Source organism: Chroicocephalus ridibundus, chromosome 28 (assembly GCF_963924245.1).
Source record: "Chroicocephalus ridibundus chromosome 28, bChrRid1.1, whole genome shotgun sequence".
In the NCBI taxonomy this organism is placed as follows: domain Eukaryota; kingdom Metazoa; phylum Chordata; class Aves; order Charadriiformes; family Laridae; genus Chroicocephalus; species Chroicocephalus ridibundus.
In genome coordinates, this window is record NC_086311.1 from 783,620 (window position 1) to 800,158 (window position 16,539).

General features: G+C 61.2%; 3 protein-coding genes and 1 non-coding gene across 13 annotated transcripts in view; 2 read left to right on the plus strand and 2 right to left on the minus strand.

The window, feature by feature from the left end:
• LOC134507815 (E3 ubiquitin-protein ligase TRIM15-like) overlaps window positions 1-410 on the minus strand; it is a 16,485-nt gene extending 16,075 nt beyond the window's left edge. For 6 of the 7 annotated variants that reach the window (XM_063318720.1, XM_063318717.1, XM_063318715.1 and 3 more), the window contains exon 1: window positions 96-409. The gene's annotated coding sequence lies outside the window, so the exon portion shown is untranslated. Of the gene's footprint in view, window positions 1-95 lie in introns of all 7 variants that reach the window. The other variant, XM_063318710.1, reaches the window with a different exon arrangement.
• Window positions 411-1,939: 1,529 nt separating this feature from the next.
• On the plus strand, window positions 1,940-6,842 carry RACK1 (receptor for activated C kinase 1). The gene is made up of 8 exons (XM_063318841.1): window positions 1,940-2,170; window positions 3,319-3,490; window positions 4,116-4,263; window positions 4,607-4,702; window positions 4,852-4,962; window positions 5,336-5,476; window positions 5,914-6,024; window positions 6,701-6,842. The coding sequence occupies exons 1-8, from the start codon at window positions 2,062-2,064 to the stop codon at window positions 6,764-6,766; spliced, it is 954 nt and encodes a 317-aa protein (XP_063174911.1). The 5' UTR covers window positions 1,940-2,061; the 3' UTR covers window positions 6,767-6,842.
• A 798-nt stretch (window positions 6,843-7,640) lies between these two features.
• TRIM41 (tripartite motif containing 41) lies at window positions 7,641-16,536 on the minus strand. Of its 4 annotated transcripts, none has more exons than XM_063318676.1 (7): window positions 15,475-16,536; window positions 14,002-15,017; window positions 12,519-12,614; window positions 11,933-12,163; window positions 11,249-11,271; window positions 10,463-10,590; window positions 7,641-9,644 (listed from the first exon to the last, which is right to left on the minus strand). In XM_063318676.1, exons 2-7 carry the CDS (start codon window positions 14,959-14,961, stop codon window positions 9,127-9,129), a joined length of 1,956 nt encoding a protein of 651 aa, XP_063174746.1. In that variant the 5' UTR covers window positions 14,962-15,017; window positions 15,475-16,536; the 3' UTR covers window positions 7,641-9,126. The 4 variants fall into 4 exon arrangements, with proteins under 4 accessions (XP_063174746.1, XP_063174747.1, XP_063174744.1 ...); XM_063318677.1 differs by having other exon boundaries at window positions 15,409-16,536; XM_063318674.1 differs by having other exon boundaries at window positions 15,385-16,536.
• TRNAV-CAC (transfer RNA valine (anticodon CAC)) lies at window positions 16,251-16,323 on the plus strand. The gene has a single exon. It is a non-coding gene; the product is annotated as a tRNA-Val (tRNA).
• Window positions 16,537-16,539: the final 3 nt, after the last annotated feature.

Consider the following 16,539-nt stretch of genomic DNA (forward strand, 5'->3'; position numbering starts at 1 on the left):
ACGCGGCCGGAGCGACGGCCGGGAACAGAACACCCCACAAATTACGCTGTTTGTATGGAAAAATAAAAATAATAATAATAAAAAAAATGCCTTACCGAGACCTGCCGTCGATTTTCCGGAACCGGGGCCGTTTTAGGGTGTTTTAGGTTTGTCTGCAGTGGAGATTTTTGGCAGGTTTTGGGGAAAAGCGATACCCCCCTGACTCATCCGTAGGGAGCTGGAAGAGCCTAATTTTAGCCGGATTAAATGCCGAGGGGGAGGGGTTGGAGCATCCCTAAATAGCCCTCGAGGATTTTGGATGCAGGACAATCCCGAGCGGCTCGTCTTTGGGTAAAAGTCTTCCCTCTCCGAAGGGATCCAGCACCCGTTTCTGGTTTGATTTATCCTAAAATAAGGAGAGACGCGGGAAAACCTTGTGCTTTTCTCCTGGTTTTTTGCGTGTTTCTGCCCACCGGGACGGAGGGAGAGGGAAGGAGAGAGGGGAAACCTCCTCCTCCCCCGGACGGGATTTCTCATCGCTTTGGGTTATTTTAAAAAATAAAAATATAAGCAAGGAGCTCACGGGACGCATCTACCTCTCCCGCGTATCTCGGCTCTCAAAAGCCATATGGCGGAGCAAGCTCTCCGCTCCCTCCGTCGCGAGGAGACAAATCTAAAAATTAAATTTATTTTCATCTACCGAAGGAAAAAGAATTATTTATTTATTTTATTTGTCATTTTTTTTCCAAGCTCTGCAACAGGTTTTCCTTAAAGAGACAAACGCGCGTTAAACCGCGGACTCCTCCCACGGATACATCCCCAAGAAACTCATCGTTCGCCTACTTAATCCTGGTTTTAAAGCAGCGTGAAATTAGTTACGACCCAAATTGGGGCAAATATCCAGCTCCAGAGGAGCATCCCGGGCTCGGCTTCGGCAAAGGGGCGCTTCCCACCCCAGAAACGGGGAGAGGAAAGCGGTTAAAAAACCCCCCCAAAAACCCAACTTACTCAGAGGGCTTGGAGAAGTCGGTGCCGGTTTCTGAGCCCGAAGGAGCGGGACGGGGGTATTTTTGCCGGGAGAGCCACGGTTTTATTTTAAAGGCCGAAAATTAAGGATTTAAGGACGCGCGGGAGGTTCAGAGGGGCCTCCCTCCAGCTCCAAAGGCCCCGGGGCTGAGGGAAAAGGGGCTGTGACCCTGCTGGGAAAAGGGAATTTTCCCTGGGGGAGAAAAAAAAAAAAAAAAAAAAAAAAAAAGAATGTTACATGGGGAACCCTGATTTTTCAGCTGTGAAAAGATGCCCCCCCCCCGGACCCCCCGTGTCCTCACAAACCCCCCTACCAGCCCCCCCCAAAGCCCCTCCCTGTCCCCCCAAAACCTCCCTACAAACCCCCAGGACCCTCTTTGTCCCTGTCCCCCCCAGACCCCCCCCCACAGCCCCCCAGGACCCCCCCTGTCCCCCACAAACCCCCCCCACACCAGCCCCCAGGACCCCCCCTGTCCCCCCCAACCCCCCCCCAGGACTCACCCTGTCCCCCAAGACCCCCCCACCAGCCCCCCCAAAGCCCTCCCCTGTCCCCCCCAAACGCTCCCACCAGGTCCCAGGACCCTCCTTGCCCCTCACAACCCCCCCCAATGTCCCCCATAACCCCCACACAGCCCCTCCTGTCCCCCCAAAACCCCCCTACCAGCCCCCCAGGACCCTCCCTGTCCCCAAGACCCCACCACCAGCCCCCCAGCGCCCTCCTTGTCCCCCACAAACCCCCCTACCAGCCCCGCAGGGCCCTCCCTGTCCTCCAGGACCCCCCCCCCCGACGTCTCCCTACGCCCCCCCCTTACCAACACTCACCCCCATCCTCTTTCCGTACAGCTCCCTCCTGCGCGCCGCCATGCTGCCGTACAGCCTCCCCCTGCGCGCCGCCATGCTGCCGTACAGCACCACCCCCGGACGCTATTTCCGCTTCCGCCGGAAACCGCCCCGGCCTCTTTCTCTGCCCGCGCCGGCTGCCGCTGTGTGCGGCCGGAGGGGACCGGGCCGCCGCCTCCGTGGAATCCGCCGCCATCCTCCCACCCCGCCGCCGCCATGACGGAGCAGATGACCCTGCGGGGCACCCTAAAGGGCCACAACGGCTGGGTGACCCAGATCGCCACCACCCCGCAGTTCCCGGACATGATCCTCTCCGCCTCGCGCGGTGAGGCCGCGCCCGGGAGGGGAGAGACCATCGGGAGGGGAAAGGGGGGGTCAGGGAGAGACCGTCGCCCCGGGGAGGGGGAGTGGGGTGGAGAGAGGGTCGGGAGAGACCAGCTGAAAGGGGAGGGGGGTCGGGAGAGACCATCGCGGGGTGGGTGTGTCAAGGGAGACCATCGCCCCGGGGAGGGGGGAGAGGGTCGGGGGAGACCATGTGAAGGGGGGAAAAGGGTCAGGGGGAGACCATCGGAAGGTGAAGGGGGGGGTCGGGGGAAGCTATGGGGGGGGGGGAGAGGGTCGAGGGAGACCATCTGAAGGGGGAGAGGGAGACCCATCGGGGGAGAAGGGGTGAGGGGAGGCTGTGACCCAGAGGGGAGAGGGGCAGGGAGGGTCCTGGGGCTCGGGAGGAGAGAGGAGGAAGGGGAGACCATCAAGGGGAGAGGGATGAGGGGACAGCATGGCCCCAGGGGGGCAGGGAAGACTGTGGGGCTCAGGAGGAGAGAGGAGGAGGGGGAGACCATCAAGGGAGAGGGATGAGGGGACAGCATGGCCCCCAGGGGGGCAGGGAAGACTGTGGGGCTCAGGAGGAGAGAGGAGGAGGGGGAGACCATCAAGGGGAGAGGGGACAAGGGGACAGCATGGCCCCAGGGGGGCAGGGAAGACTGTGGGGCTCAGGAGGAGAGAGGAGGAGGGGGAGACCATCAAGGGGAGAGGGGATGAGGGGACAGCATGGCCCCAGGGGGGCAGGGAAGACTGTGGGGCTCAGGAGGAGAGAGGAGGAGGGGAGACCATCAAGGGGAGAGGGGGACGAGGGGACAGCATGGCCCAGGGGGGCAGGGAAGGCCGCGGGGCTCGGGAGGAGAGAGGAGCCCATAACTGGGAGTCTCAGGGATCCAGCGGGCCTGCGAGGGGACACCATGGGCCTAGGGATGGGGGGACAGGCTGGAGCCCCCCGCTTAGGGCCGTCCGGGCTGGGGCTGGGGCAGAGGTGGGAGGAAGAGGAGGGGAGAGGCGGCAGGAGGCTGCAGAGGAGCAGAGACCTGGCTTTTTTCACCCCATTTTCTTTGGGGGAGGAGAAGGCCGGGCTGCGGCCCCCGAGGTGACCCCCCCCCACCCCACCCCCAACCTTCTCTCTCCTCTTCCCCCCTCCAGATAAAACCATCATCATGTGGAAGCTGACCCGGGACGAGACTAATTACGGCATCCCCCAACGAGCTCTGCGGGGTCACTCCCACTTCGTTAGCGACGTGGTCATCTCCTCCGACGGGCAGTTCGCCCTCTCGGGTTCCTGGGACGGCACCTTGCGCCTTTGGGACCTCACCACGTGAGCCGTGGGGCCACCGAGGGGGGGTTTGGGTGGGTGGGGGGTGCGTCTCTCCCTGCGTCCTTTGGGTGCTGGGAGAGGGGCCGAAGTCACCAACGCACCTCGACATCCGAGATTTGCTCTTGGGCGGGAAGAGAAATCCCAGCGGGGGCTGTTCTCCGTTGGCCGGTGCCCCGTTTTCGCTGGGAGGGAATTTTGAGGCAGGAACTGGGGGTGTTTTGCTGCTTTTTCTCCGCTCCCTCTCCCGATGATTAGACCCGACGCAAAGTCTGCTGATCCTCCGGGGTCTGAAGACGACGTCCTGCAATTATGAGGGGAGAGAAGCAGCTGGGGGGGGGCTCAGGCCGTTCTTTTGGGGTCATTTTGGGCTGAATTGGTACAACCAGAAGAGGAGGGTCGGGAGAACCAGATGCGCACACGGGCCAAATTCATCCCGATGCCCTAAATCCTTCTCCAAAGTCCTCTTTGGGAGGAGAAAGGGAACCGTCACGCCATACCCTTTTGTAGATCGCTCCGTGCTGCTTTTTTCCCCCCAAAATACTTGGATTTTCCCCCCAAAATACTTGGATTTTCCCCCCTCCTTGGGGGAGTTCATACCCCAGATCCCCCGGTGTCTCCCCCGCAGCGGCACCACCACCCGGCGCTTCGTGGGCCACACCAAGGACGTCCTGAGCGTGGCTTTTTCTTCCGACAACCGCCAGATCGTTTCGGGCTCCAGGGACAAAACCATCAAACTCTGGAACACTTTGGGCGTCTGCAAGTACACGGTGCAGGTGAGCCGGGGGCGGTGGGCTCCCGCATCCCGCCTCCGCGTGAAAGAACCTCCGTGGACTTGGTTTTAGGTCCGATCCCCACCACTTTTGAGGGAGAAATCCAAGTCTCCCGAGCCCCGTCCTAATGATTAGAAGCGAGATTTTTCCTTGCTGACCTCTCCCCGGGGAGGGTTTGAGGACAAGTCCTGCAAATTCTGAGGGACGGAGGATGAGGAAGGGAGACCTGGAAAAGCTCCGGAACGACGGGATGCGGCAGATCCGATCTTGCAGCTCCCCGTGGACGGGGTGGGGAAGACACGGTCGCTTTTTCTCGCCTTGAACCCGGCGTCGTTCTCTTCCCCAGGACGAGAGTCACTCGGAATGGGTCTCGTGCGTGCGCTTCTCCCCCAACAGCAGCAACCCCATCATCGTCTCCTGCGGCTGGGACAAACTGGTGAAGGTGAGGTGGGAATCGGCTCCTTGGAGCAGCCAGAGCGCTCCGGGGATGGGTTTTCCCCCCAAAAAAATCCCCAGATTTGGGGTGCAGCAGCAGCGTTTAACCCCCTTCTTTTTTTTTTTTTTCTTGCCCCGTGTTTTTCCCCCGTCCAGGTCTGGAATTTGGCTAACTGCAAGCTGAAGACGAACCACATCGGGCACACGGGCTACCTGAACACGGTCACCGTCTCCCCCGACGGCTCCCTCTGCGCCTCCGGTGGCAAGGTACGCGTGACGGCCAGGGAGGCCGAGGCCCCCAGACGAGATTTCGGCGTCCACCACGCTGAAAGTGGGCTCCACGTCTCCCGTCGCGGCTCGAGTAGGGTGTTAACGTCCAAAGGTCTGGCTGGACTCGATGGTCCTCGGAGGGAAGACCACAAAGATGCTCCCCCAACTCCAGGGACCTTCTTTAGCTCTTCAGTTTCAGCCCTCGATGGGTTGTCTTGGAATTTTCTCGCTGTGTCCTTTAATTTTTCCGCATCCGCGCTGGCTTGGGGCAAAGTTCTCCGGCTTGACCGTGGTTGGAGTGGGCGAGGGCCCCCCCTCGGGGGGTGACGAGCGTTGGGTTTTGCGCTGACTCCAGTCTCCGGCCCCCCAGGACGGCCAGGCCATGCTGTGGGACCTGAACGAAGGCAAACACCTCTACACCTTGGACGGAGGAGACATCATCAACGCCTTGTGCTTCAGCCCCAACCGCTACTGGCTCTGTGCTGCCACCGGACCCAGCATCAAGATCTGGGTATGTCACCGCTCGGGCCCCGGCCCCTCTTTGTCCCCATCTGGGCGGGGTTCCTCCAGAAGACCCAGTTCCTTTAGCTTCTGGGTGGTGCCGGGTTTGGAGACCCCTTCCCGGGCGAGATCCTCGCTGTGGATCGCCGATCTCGGGGAAGGAGCTCTCCTGGAGGAGCGTCCCCACCGGGGTGGGTCACGCAGCAGCGACCGGTGCCCGTGTCCTTGTCCCCTGGCCGAGGAGGGTTGCGGTGGCCGGGGGACGGGCCCACCACGCCGTGATGAAACACTGTGATGCCATCTGACTGCATCCGTGCGGAAATCCAGAGGCTGTTTCTGAGCGATCCTCTGCTCCCTCGCGACGTTCCGGAGTCGGGTTGGATTCGGTGGGGGGAGTCTCCTCGCGGGACCCGCCTCGTTCCTTCACGTTCTTCTTTTCTCCTGCAGGACCTGGAAGGCAAAATCATCGTGGACGAGCTGAAGCAGGAGGTGATCAGCACCAGCAGCAAAGCTGAGCCGCCCCAGTGCACTTCCCTGGCCTGGTCCGCAGATGGGCAGGTAAAAACCCAGCCCCTTCTCCCTCTGCCGGCATCCCAGCCCTGGCGGGGGGGAGGAGGAGGAGGAGGAGGAGGAGGAGGAGGATTTTGGGGACCCTCCTGCTGCTCTCGGAGCGCGGGGACGCTTGTGCTTCGCTCCTGGAGCCATCTCTGCCAGCAAGGGCAAGAACTTCCGTGGGTCCCGTCCCTTCCTTCCTTCCTCGGGGTCCCTTCTGTGGGGTCCCCTTCTTCCTCCCTTCCTTCCTCGGGGTCCCTTCCGTGGGGTCCCCTTCTTCCTCCCTCCCTTCCTCGGGGTCCCTTCCTCGGGGTCCCCTCCCTTCCGTGGGTCCCTTCCTTCCTCCGTCCCCCCCTTCATCCCGTCCTTCCTCGGGGTCCCCTTTTTCCTCCCTTCCTTCCTTGGGGTCCCCTTCCTTCCATGGGTCCCTTCCTTCCTCCCTTCCTTCCTTCGTCCCGTCCTTCCTCGGGGTCCTCTTCTTCCTCCCTCCCTTCCTTGGGGTCCCCTCCCTTTCCTTTCTGGCTCTTCCCCCTTATCCCCCCGACACCTGGGGCTGATCCCGCTCCCTCTCCGCTCTGGGATTCGCCCTCCGAGGACAGCGGTCCCTCGTCCCCGTGTCCCGAGGTCCCCCCTTGGTGGCCGTCCGTCCCTTCCCGCCACCCACCTCCGTTTCTCTCCGCAGACGCTGTTTGCCGGCTACACGGATAACCTCGTCCGGGTGTGGCAAGTCACCATCGGGACCAGATGAGGACACGGTAGCGAAAAAAACCATCATTTTTGTGTACAAAAAAAAATAATAATCAATAAAAAGAGCTCTCTATCCAGCTCCCGGCCACCGGTGGGTCATCCCCCAGCCTGGAGGTTCACGGAAGATCCGGGGTCGGAGCTTTGCTCCGCCTGGACGCAGATCGGGAACCTGGAAAGGCAAAAAAAAACCCCGCCGTCCCCGCGGGAGTGTTGTCCCAGCGCCTCGGAGGTGGGGGACGTGGTGGAGGGACGGGGCTCGGCGGGGGCGACCGGCACGACTTCGATGCGTTAAAAACCGAAATGCGGAAAAATAACAGCGGGAGGGAAATAGTTACGTGAGGGCAGGCGGCGGGGCGGGACGTGGAAGATCTCGGGCTGTCTGGCTGACGAGGGGCTCCGGGTTTCTCCTCCCACGCGGCAAAAAACCTGGGAAATTTAACACAACTCCTAAAAAAAACCCAAACCCCCCGGAGTCGATAAACTCGAGCAGCAGCAGCGGCGCCCGCGGCCTTTTCGGAGCCGTCGTTAACCAAGGAGGGGTTTGAACGCGCAGCTTGGCCCAGCAGCCCCCCGGGCACCGAGTCTGCGCAGAAAAAGCGCCGTTTCTCGCGCGTTTGGGCCTTTTCCCGGTTTTTGCTGGCTGGCAGAGCCCGAAGCCACCCGTGTCCCCCAGCTGGAGGGGACTTCGGTCCCTCGGCGACGCCGGTTTGGCCCTCGGACGTGGCCGACATCCGTTTAGGCGGATAAAAGCAAGTGGGACACGTGGCTCTGGGCCTGACCTAAGCTCGTTAGGAGGAATTAAAGCAAGATTTAACGAGGGGAGATTGAAAACGCGTCCAGGGGATCCCGATCCCGGTGCCCAATTTGAGCCGGATTCGTTCAAAAACCAGCTCCCGGCTCCGAAACCTCCGCCGGCATCTCAATAAACCAGAGACTCGGGTTTACAACCTTAATCTTTATTAATTATTATTATTATTATTATTTTCTTGCCATGTCATAAAACTAAATCTCCATTTAATTCTCATTTTAGCCAAAAATATTTTGAACTAGCTCTGTAATGCCAACAGGAGAAACAAAAAAATAAAAATAAAATAATACCAATCCACCAACGGAAAAAAAAAAAAGAATAAACGACAACGGGCGCGGTCAGAGTCTCTCCAGTGGGACGGGAGTCAGCTGGAAATTCCAGGGGGGAAAAAAGACCGAAAAAAGGGGAAAAGAAAATAAATATTCCCCAGCTCGGAGAGCTCAGGCCGCCAGGGGAAGGAGGGCGAGGGCGGTTCTTCCCTCCGCGGCTGGAAACGCGCCGGCGCCGGAGGAGAAAACCGGCTCCTTGCACCCTCCTCGGCCCCGAATAAAGTGCCAGACCCACAAAAAAATGGTTCCAAAAGGATTTTGGGGAGGTTTAAAGGAAATTGGAACCCGGAACCCCCCCCCGGCCTGGGAAGGAGACGATGGAAGGGTGAAGCGGGTTCGACTCCGGGCCCAAACGCCAGCTGGGGGCTGGCGATGCTCAGACGGCGAATCCCAAGAAATCCAGGCACCTCGGCGCAACCGGGATATGAAAACCGAGGACTTTTCTTGGAAAAACGATGGAATTTCGAGAAGCGAAGAGGATTTTTCTCCTCAGCGTTGGGATCTCCCTTTCCAGGAGCTTCCGAAGGGAGCCGAGATGCACCTCAAAACTCAACCCAAGTGAAAACCACCTTCCGGGGCGGATCCTTCCCAATATTTTTTGGCAAGAGGATGGAATTTCAAGAAGCCAAGAGCGTTTGCTCCTCGACGTACGGATCTCCCCCCCCCCCGGGAGCTTCTGAAGGGAGCCAAGACGCTCCTCGAAACTCCACACAAGCGGAGAACGCGCTGGAAAATTTAGGCGTTGGCTTGAGGAAAAGGGAGTGAGGAGCAAGAACCCAAGCGAAAACCACCTTCCGGGGCAGATCCTTCCCAATATTTTTTTGGAAAACCAATGGAATTGCAAGCCAAGAGCGTTTGCTCCTCAACGTACGCACCACCGCCCCCCCCCCGCAGAAGACAACCGAGACGCTCCTCAAAAACTCAACAGGGGCGGAGAACGCGCTGGAAAATTTAGGCGTTGACGTGGGGGAAAGGGAGAGAGGAGCAAGAACCCGAGTGAAAACCACCTTCCGAGGCGGCTCCGTCCCGATTCCAAACAAAAGCAGCTCGGGGCGGGCGGCGAGATCCCGCCGAGGAGCCGATGGAAGGTCTTTGTGAGCAAGCAAGAAGACGACAAGTGCAGCGTTGGATCCCGAAACGGGATTCCGAAGGCGGGGGGCGGGGTGGGGTGGGAAGGAAAGAGTGCGGCCGCGCGCGAGGCCGGATCCCGGATCCGGCGCCGGCTCAGGCACAGATTTTGATGCGGGTGCCCTTGGCTAAAACGCGAAAAAAAGGGAAGATGCGCTCGTGGAAGGAGGCGTTGAAGGTGTGGATGTGGGTCATGCTCTCGGCGTTGTAGAAGCAGAGCTGGCCCCGCTCGTAGTCCAGGTAGACGCCGAAGCGCCGGGGCCTTTCGCTGGGCGACAGCGACGTCTGTTCGGTGGCCGTCAACGCCTGGTACTTCTTCCCGTTGGTGCCCACGCACCAGATTTCCCGTTTTTGGTGAGGCCCCGTGGTTTTTTCTTTACGGCGAGCCGTCTCGCGGGCCGCCCCCACCGCCCAGCCTCGCCGACCCCCCACCTCCACCTCCCAGTAGTGCCGGCCGGCCGTGAAACCTTGGGAGCCCAGGACGCAGTAATCCGAATCGAAACGCTTGGGGTTGTCCGGTAAATCCTGCCGCCGTTCGCCCAGTTTGACGCTGCGACGGTCCAGGGAGAGGCTCAGGCGGGGGTGGGCCGTGTCGGGGTCCAGGGTGACGTCGGCTGGGACGAGGCGGGGGGGGAAACAAAAAAACCAGGGATTTTTAGGGGGTAGATCCCAACCCTGAGGTTTTTCACCTCGTTTTTAGTTCCCCGCATCCCCACCCGCCTGCGTGCTGCGGTGTGGGCCTGGACGGCGTTAAACCGCTTTAAACCCCCCCCCCCCCCCCCAAATGTCTCCTCTCAGCGCCATTCGCCGCCCCCCCACCCCCCAATCTCTTCCCTCAACTCCTCTCGCCCCCCAATTTAACTCCTTTCACCCCCAAATTCCTTCTTTCAGCTCCTTTGACGCCCCAGATTTAACTCCTTTCACCCCCAATTTCCTCCCCCGACCCCTTTAACCCCCCCAAGTTTCCTCTTTACACCCCTTTACCCCCCCAAATTTTCTCTCACCACTCCTTTAAACCCCCAATTTCCTCCCCTGACCCCTTTAACCCCCCAAGTTTCCTCTTTACGCCCCTTTAACCCCCCAAATTCTCTCTCACCACTCCTTTAAACCCCCAATTTCCTCCCCCGACCCCTTTAACCCCCCCAAGTTTCCTCTTTACGCCCCTTTACCCCCCCAAATTCTCTCTCATCACTGCTTTAAACCCCCAATTTCCTCCCTCACCCCCTTTAACCCCCCCCCGTTTCCTCTCCCAGGGACCGGCAGAAAAAAGGGGGTGCGAAATCTGGGAAGGGCAGATCCGGAGAGGAACCCTCCCCGCCCCGAGCTGGGAAGACACAAGAGATCCCACCCCGGGAAGGGGGAAAAGGATCCGAATCCGACCCCAAGACCTCACGGAGAAGCTCCAGGGGCAGCAGCCCCTGATTCCGCTCACCTTGAGGGACTTTACTGAAGACTTTCTCCATCTTCCTCATCACCACGTCCTGCAGAAAATAGTTGCGGTATTTTTTCCCCACGTCCACCGGCACCATCTCGGGCTCCTGGAATTTGATGTTTTCGCATCTTTCGGGGGAGAAAAAACACAAAAAAAAAAAACCCAAACAAACAAACCAAGAGGATTCAGCGAGGAGAGACCAGAAGCCAGAAAACCCACGGGGCCGGGGCGGGGCGGGGGCAGAGATCGGCCAAACTGGTTACGCTGGTACGGCCCACGATCCCCACCCAGCCCGGGCAGCCGAAATCCCGGCTCCCACACGGCCCCGTTACCCCCCCCCCCGCCCCTCCCCGATTTAAAAATGGGGGAGAAAAAAAAAAAACAAAACCCTCAATCCCTTCAGGTTCACCCTCGGGGGCGCCCAGCTCCGCTCCCAAGCGGCGGCTGCCTCCGCGGTGAATTCCGAAATCTCTTCCCGGCTGTTTTTAAACCCTTCCGCACGCCCCTCGTCACCCACCCCCCCCCCCCCCCCCTCAAAAATCCCACTTCTACCCCAGCCGCGCCAGCGGGGGAGGAATTTCCGTCACGTTAATTTTGACGCCGGCCGTAACCGAGCTTTGCCCCCGACCCCCGGCGTTACCCAACCCCAGCCCAAAAAGCGCCCAACGCACGAGTTTCAAACAAAACTCATGGGTTGGTTTTTGGGGTTTTTTTTTTGTTTTTCCCCCCCCCCCCAAAACCCCCCGCTATTTACAGCGAGAAGATGCCAAACGGAAAGTCACCGACCTGATAAAGGTGCCTTTGATGTCCTGCGCGGGGAGAAGGAGAAAGAGAAAGAAAAGATTAGGGGGGGGGTGGGTTGGGGGGGGTCCGAAGCCCGATCCCAACGTGGCTCACGTTAAATCTTAACGGCTTAAATCACGTTTAATCCCTTAACGAGCCAACAGCCCCCCCACCCCGGGGCAGGAGGAGTCCCCTCCCGCGGTCAGGCCATGGGAATATCCCGCCGAGAGACGGATTCACCCCTCGGCAGAGGCTTTTCCCTCTAATACCTTGGAAAAAATCCCACTTTCCCCCCCCCCCACCCCCTTCCGTGGTCCCACGGGATCCCTGACGGCGGGGACGGATGAGCCACCGGGAAAGGAGATTTTCTCGTGAGGAAAAACCCCTTTTTGGAGCAAATTCCGCTTCCCTCTGGGCAGCTCCCTTTAATTTCCGCCGCCCGTCCTTATCTCCTCGCCATAAAGCGGGGCCGGAGTCCCTACGGATGAGTCGGGGGGGGGGTGGGGGTGTGGGAGGAGGGTTCACGGTCCAGAGGTGGCCGTGAATCGGCCGGATTTACTTTGGGAAAAGTTCCAAAAATATCGAGGAGAGGCCTCGCCCGGCTCTGCCCTCCTCCCGGGTTACCCCCGAGGGCGATTTTTCCCCTCTTCCCCCGCGGAAAAAGGCGGGGGAAGGAAGGAAGAGGACCTTGAGGAGCTGCAGCCCGTCCTGTTTGCTCTTGTCCTCCGCCTCGGCGATGAGCCGGCTGAGGGCTGCGCTCTGCTCCTCCAGCTGGCTGACGTTGCTGCTCTGGCGGGCCAACAAGCTCTCGTAGCGTTCCTCCAGCTGGTGCAAGAGCAGGACCTGCTCCCCGATGAGGAACTGGTGCAGCACCTCGAAATCCGACTCGAATTCCTTGATCTCCAGCTTCATCTTGTCCTGCGGAGCCGGGGGAAAGGCAGGAAAAGCGTCCTTAGCTCCAGCGGCGGGTATCGGCTCGCTCTCTACCGATCCCCACGGGACGTTCAGGCACGAAACCCCCTTAATTAAGCCCAAATTCCGCAGGGAAGCGGCTTCCGGCCCTTAACGATCGCGGCACAGGGACCCCAACGCCCCAAATCCGCAAGGCGGAGGGGGGGAAACGCTTCCCCGCTCACCCCCCCTCGGGGATTTTGGGCCAAGAAAACCGCATTTCAGCGCCCTCCTTCGCCGGGGGCTGATTATTTTTTTGGCGGGGTGACGGGCGGGGAGAAACGGGGAAAGGAATGGCGCGTAGGATCCCCCCGGCTCTTACCCTCAGCTCCGTGATTCTCTCCTCCTCGGTGGATTTCTGCTTCAGGACGGCATCCAGCTTCTTCTTCAGCGGCTCCAGGTGGCTCTGGAGTTTGTTCTGAGGGAGAGAGAAGCGCCTCAGGCACCCCCGGCTCAGGGAATTGCCTCCTTCTGTCCCCGATTCCGTGGCAGGGCTGAGAACTCAGCCTCCCGCCTGGATTTCGGACCACTTTCCTTCCGCCTTTCGGTAGCGGCCCTGGCCCTAAACCAGCTGAAACCGACGACGAAACCACCGCTCGCTTCAGCCGTCGGGATTTCTGTTTTTTGTTTTGTTTTTTTTCCGCTGAATAAGCTTTGGTGTTTCCAAAAAAACAAGCGCTTCTGCCTCGCTGCCCACCCCCCCCGACGCTCCCTCTGCCCCCCACGAACAGCTCTGCCCTTTAAAAATTCATTTTTCTGCCTCCTCGATTGTCTGCAGCGTCTCTGCCGTGGAAAAGGGAAGGGGAAAACGGACTGAGCCGCGCCAAGATGCTCCGACAGCCCCACGGGGGGACAAGACACCCCGTCGCCGTCCTTCCCTTCTCCCCAAACCTCCTCCCAGCTACCAACACCCCCCCAAAAAAAAAATATCTCGAGGGGCTCCAAAAAACGCTGGCTCCGATGGCAGCTGCCGACGCATCGGCCACGGCCAGAGCTGGGAGGACGAGGTGAGACGCAACCACGTGCGGCAGCAGCTCCTCCAAGACGCCTTGGGATATGAAAAGAACCAAAAAAACCCAACCCCCCCCTCTTTTCTCCCAGAAGACCCCCAAAATCAAGACACGATGGAGAAACCGAAGCCACGGGAGGCGGGACAAGCAGCGGCGGCCTGAAGGGCCCAGCGACCACGGTCCCCGGCTTCGTTCCAGGGTCCCCGGACGCATCCGAGTGGGAAGCGACGCCTTCGAGACAGCAAAGCCGCCTCGTTACAGCCCCTAACGAAGGGTCTCCGCCGCGGGGGATTCGGGGCCAGGCTCTGAAGACCCTCAGGCAGGTATTTCCTGAGCTGAGGGAGGCTGGAAAGGCTTTAGAAGGAGGGTTTTTCACCCCAAACCAGCCCGGCGGGACCAGCTGAGCTCACCCGCTCCTCGGTGGGGCGATTTGCCCCCGATCCGGCTGCTTTCGCCTTCGCCGCCGTCACCGCCTGGTCCCCAAACCTCCCTCCCCATCCAAACCGACCCAGCCGCCGCCTTTGTGGCTTCCCGGCCTCCCGCGCCCCCAACCCACGCGGTCTGTGGGTCCCGTTCCCCCCCCCCCCCCCCCCCCAACCTCTCCGCTCGCCCAACCAGCCCGGCGAGACCCACCGGTACGGCGTCTCCAACCACCCAACGCCGTCTCCCCGCCGCCAGCACGACCCAACCCGCGCCGTCGGCTCCTGCCAGCGCCGCCAGTTCTCCTCCCTCCCCCCCCCCCCAAAAAAAACCCCTCCAAATCACCCCAAAATCCCAACCCCGGAACCCTCGTACCTTATAATCCTGCACCACCTCCTCGAGAGGGACGACGCTGTGATGCTTGTGGCTCCGCGACTCCCTGCACACCACGCAAATGGCTTGTTCGTCCACCTCGCAGAAGAGTTTGAGGGGTTCCTGGTGCTTCTCGCACAGATTGGGGGGCCCTTGACCCCCCACCGCCACCAGGACCCCCGGCACCCCGGCGGCGGCCCCCGAAACCGAGGGACCGGCTGCGGGCGGCGCGAGGCGCTGGGGGTGCGGGTGAAGCTGGCGGATGATTTGCACCATGTTGGCCAGCTGCAGGTTGGGGCGGAAATTCCTCTGGAAAAAGGTTTTTCGGCACTGAGGGCAGGTGAAGGTCTGGAGGCGTCGAGGCCGCGCCGCCAGGACAGGGGGAGGAGGCGTCTGCACCTCTTCTTCCTCCTCTTCCACCTCCTCCTCTTCCTCCACGTCTTCCTCCATCACGTCCTCGTCATAGTCCTCGTCCCCAAAGTAAAGCTCTCCCCCGACCCCACCGTCCCACATGTCCTCCTCCACGGGGTCTTCCCACAGGTTGCCGTCATCTTCTTCCTCGCTCCACATGTCGTCTTCCTCCTCCTCCTCCTCCTCCTCCTCCGCGCCGCCATCCTCCTCCTCCTCCTCCTCCTCCTGCTCCACATCCAGCTCGTCCTCATCCAGCTCATCCTCCTCATCCTCCAGATCCTCTTCCAGCACGTCGCCCATCCCCACCTCTCCGTTGCCCACCACCGCTGCCGCCGCCGCCCCGGGGGCCACCTCGTACTCGGCTTCGCCGCCCCACAGCTGCGAGATGCAGACGCGGCAGAAATTGTGCCCGCAGCCGATGGAAACGGGGTCCACGAAATAGTCCAAGCAGATGGCGCAAATGGCCTCCTCCTGCAGCGTCTCCACCGGGTTCAGCCGCCCGCCGGAGCCCCCCGAAGGGACCCCATCCCCTAAAACCGCTGTGGCTGCCATGAGGAAGGGGGGGTGGGACGGGCCGATTCTCCTCTTCCTCCAGCCCCTGGTGCTCCCTGCGCCGGGGTGGGCACCAGCTCGAACCCGGAGGGGTGGCCGGTCCCCACCCAGGGGCCACCAAAGCCTTGGGGGGTCGCTTTCTCTTTCACCCCCCCCTGCTTTTCCCCTCCACCCCCGCTTTTTCCCCTTCCACCCCTCTCTTTCCCCTTCCACCCTCCCTTTTCCTCCTTTAGCCCCCCTTTTTCCTCTTTCACCCCCACTTTTCCCCCCTCTCACCCCCTCCTTCCTTCTCCCCCCCTCTCCAGGGCCGGCGGCTGCTCTACCCCTCGCTTCACCCCCACTTTCGTTCCCCCAAAACCGGGCGCCGGCCCCGTTCCTGCCCCGCCCCCCCCCCTCCCAGCCGCTCCTGGCCCCGCTCCCCACCTCACGACACCCCCAAGGCCTCACCGGGCCCCGGTTAAGGCCCAAACAACAAGCCCCCCCCGGACAGCGGGGCCGGGCTCTAGGCCTCACCGCTCCCCCTCCGCCGAGCCTGGCCCCAACCTCAGCCCAAACGGGCCCGGAGCTGCCGCCCCTCGTTAGGCCGCTGCCCCGTCACCGGCCCGGGCCCGGAGGTGGGGTGAGGGGAGGAAAGGAGACACTCTATCCCTTCTCCCGCCCCCGCCGCCGCTCCTCTCTATGGTGCCGAGCTCCGCCAACAGACGGGAAACGCCGCGGCGCTTCCGCTTTCCGGCCTCCCCTCGGTAAACCCCGCCCCTTTACCGTCACCTGACCGGAAGCGGGCGCGCTAGGCGGCGGCGGCGGGTTGCTAAGTTACCGGCTGGGCGGAAACGGACAGGGTCGAATTCCTCCCCCCCCCGATCTTGCGTTCTACCCCCCACCCCCCGCTTCTAACGGGAACGGCGTCTCCTCGTTGACGCGGAGGGAGGCGGTGACAGAGGCCGCGGCGACCCGGTAGTCTCTGTGGTCTCATGGGGGCTTGTCTACCCCGACACCTCGTTGCTGTTGGAGGTCTCGGGGAAGGGGGGCGAGGCGGAGTTTAGGGGCGGGGCCTGAGGGGGCGGGCTATAGTAGACTATAGGCCGCTTAATCTCAGGATCGCGGGTTCGAGCCCCGCCTCGGGCAATTAAATTTTGAATCGTCCCCGCTTATATCTCTTTTTTTTCTTTCCCCACCGGAGTTTTCCGCACCCGCGGAGCCCCCGGGAGGGGTCCAGCCATCGCCGCCCCCCGCGACCGGAGCCCCCTGTGCAGCCGTAGACCTCGCGGAGGGGCAACGTTACCCACGGCGTTTCTGTAGTGTAGTGGTTATCACGTTCGCCTCACACGCGAAAGGTCCCCGGTTCGAAACCGGGCAGAAACACTTGCTTTTTTTTTTTCCTTTTCCCCCCATTTTGTGGTGTGTTTTTTCTTTTCCTCACCCCCCGCCTCCGCACAAACATTTTTCGCTCTTACAAAGGCCTTGTTCCCCCCTTCCTCTCTCTGCGTAACACACTTTCCCCCCGCCCCGGCACCGGGTTATTCTCCGTTCTCCCCCCACCGCCGGGGAGCGGCCGTTCCGCGGGTCCCTGCGGGCTCC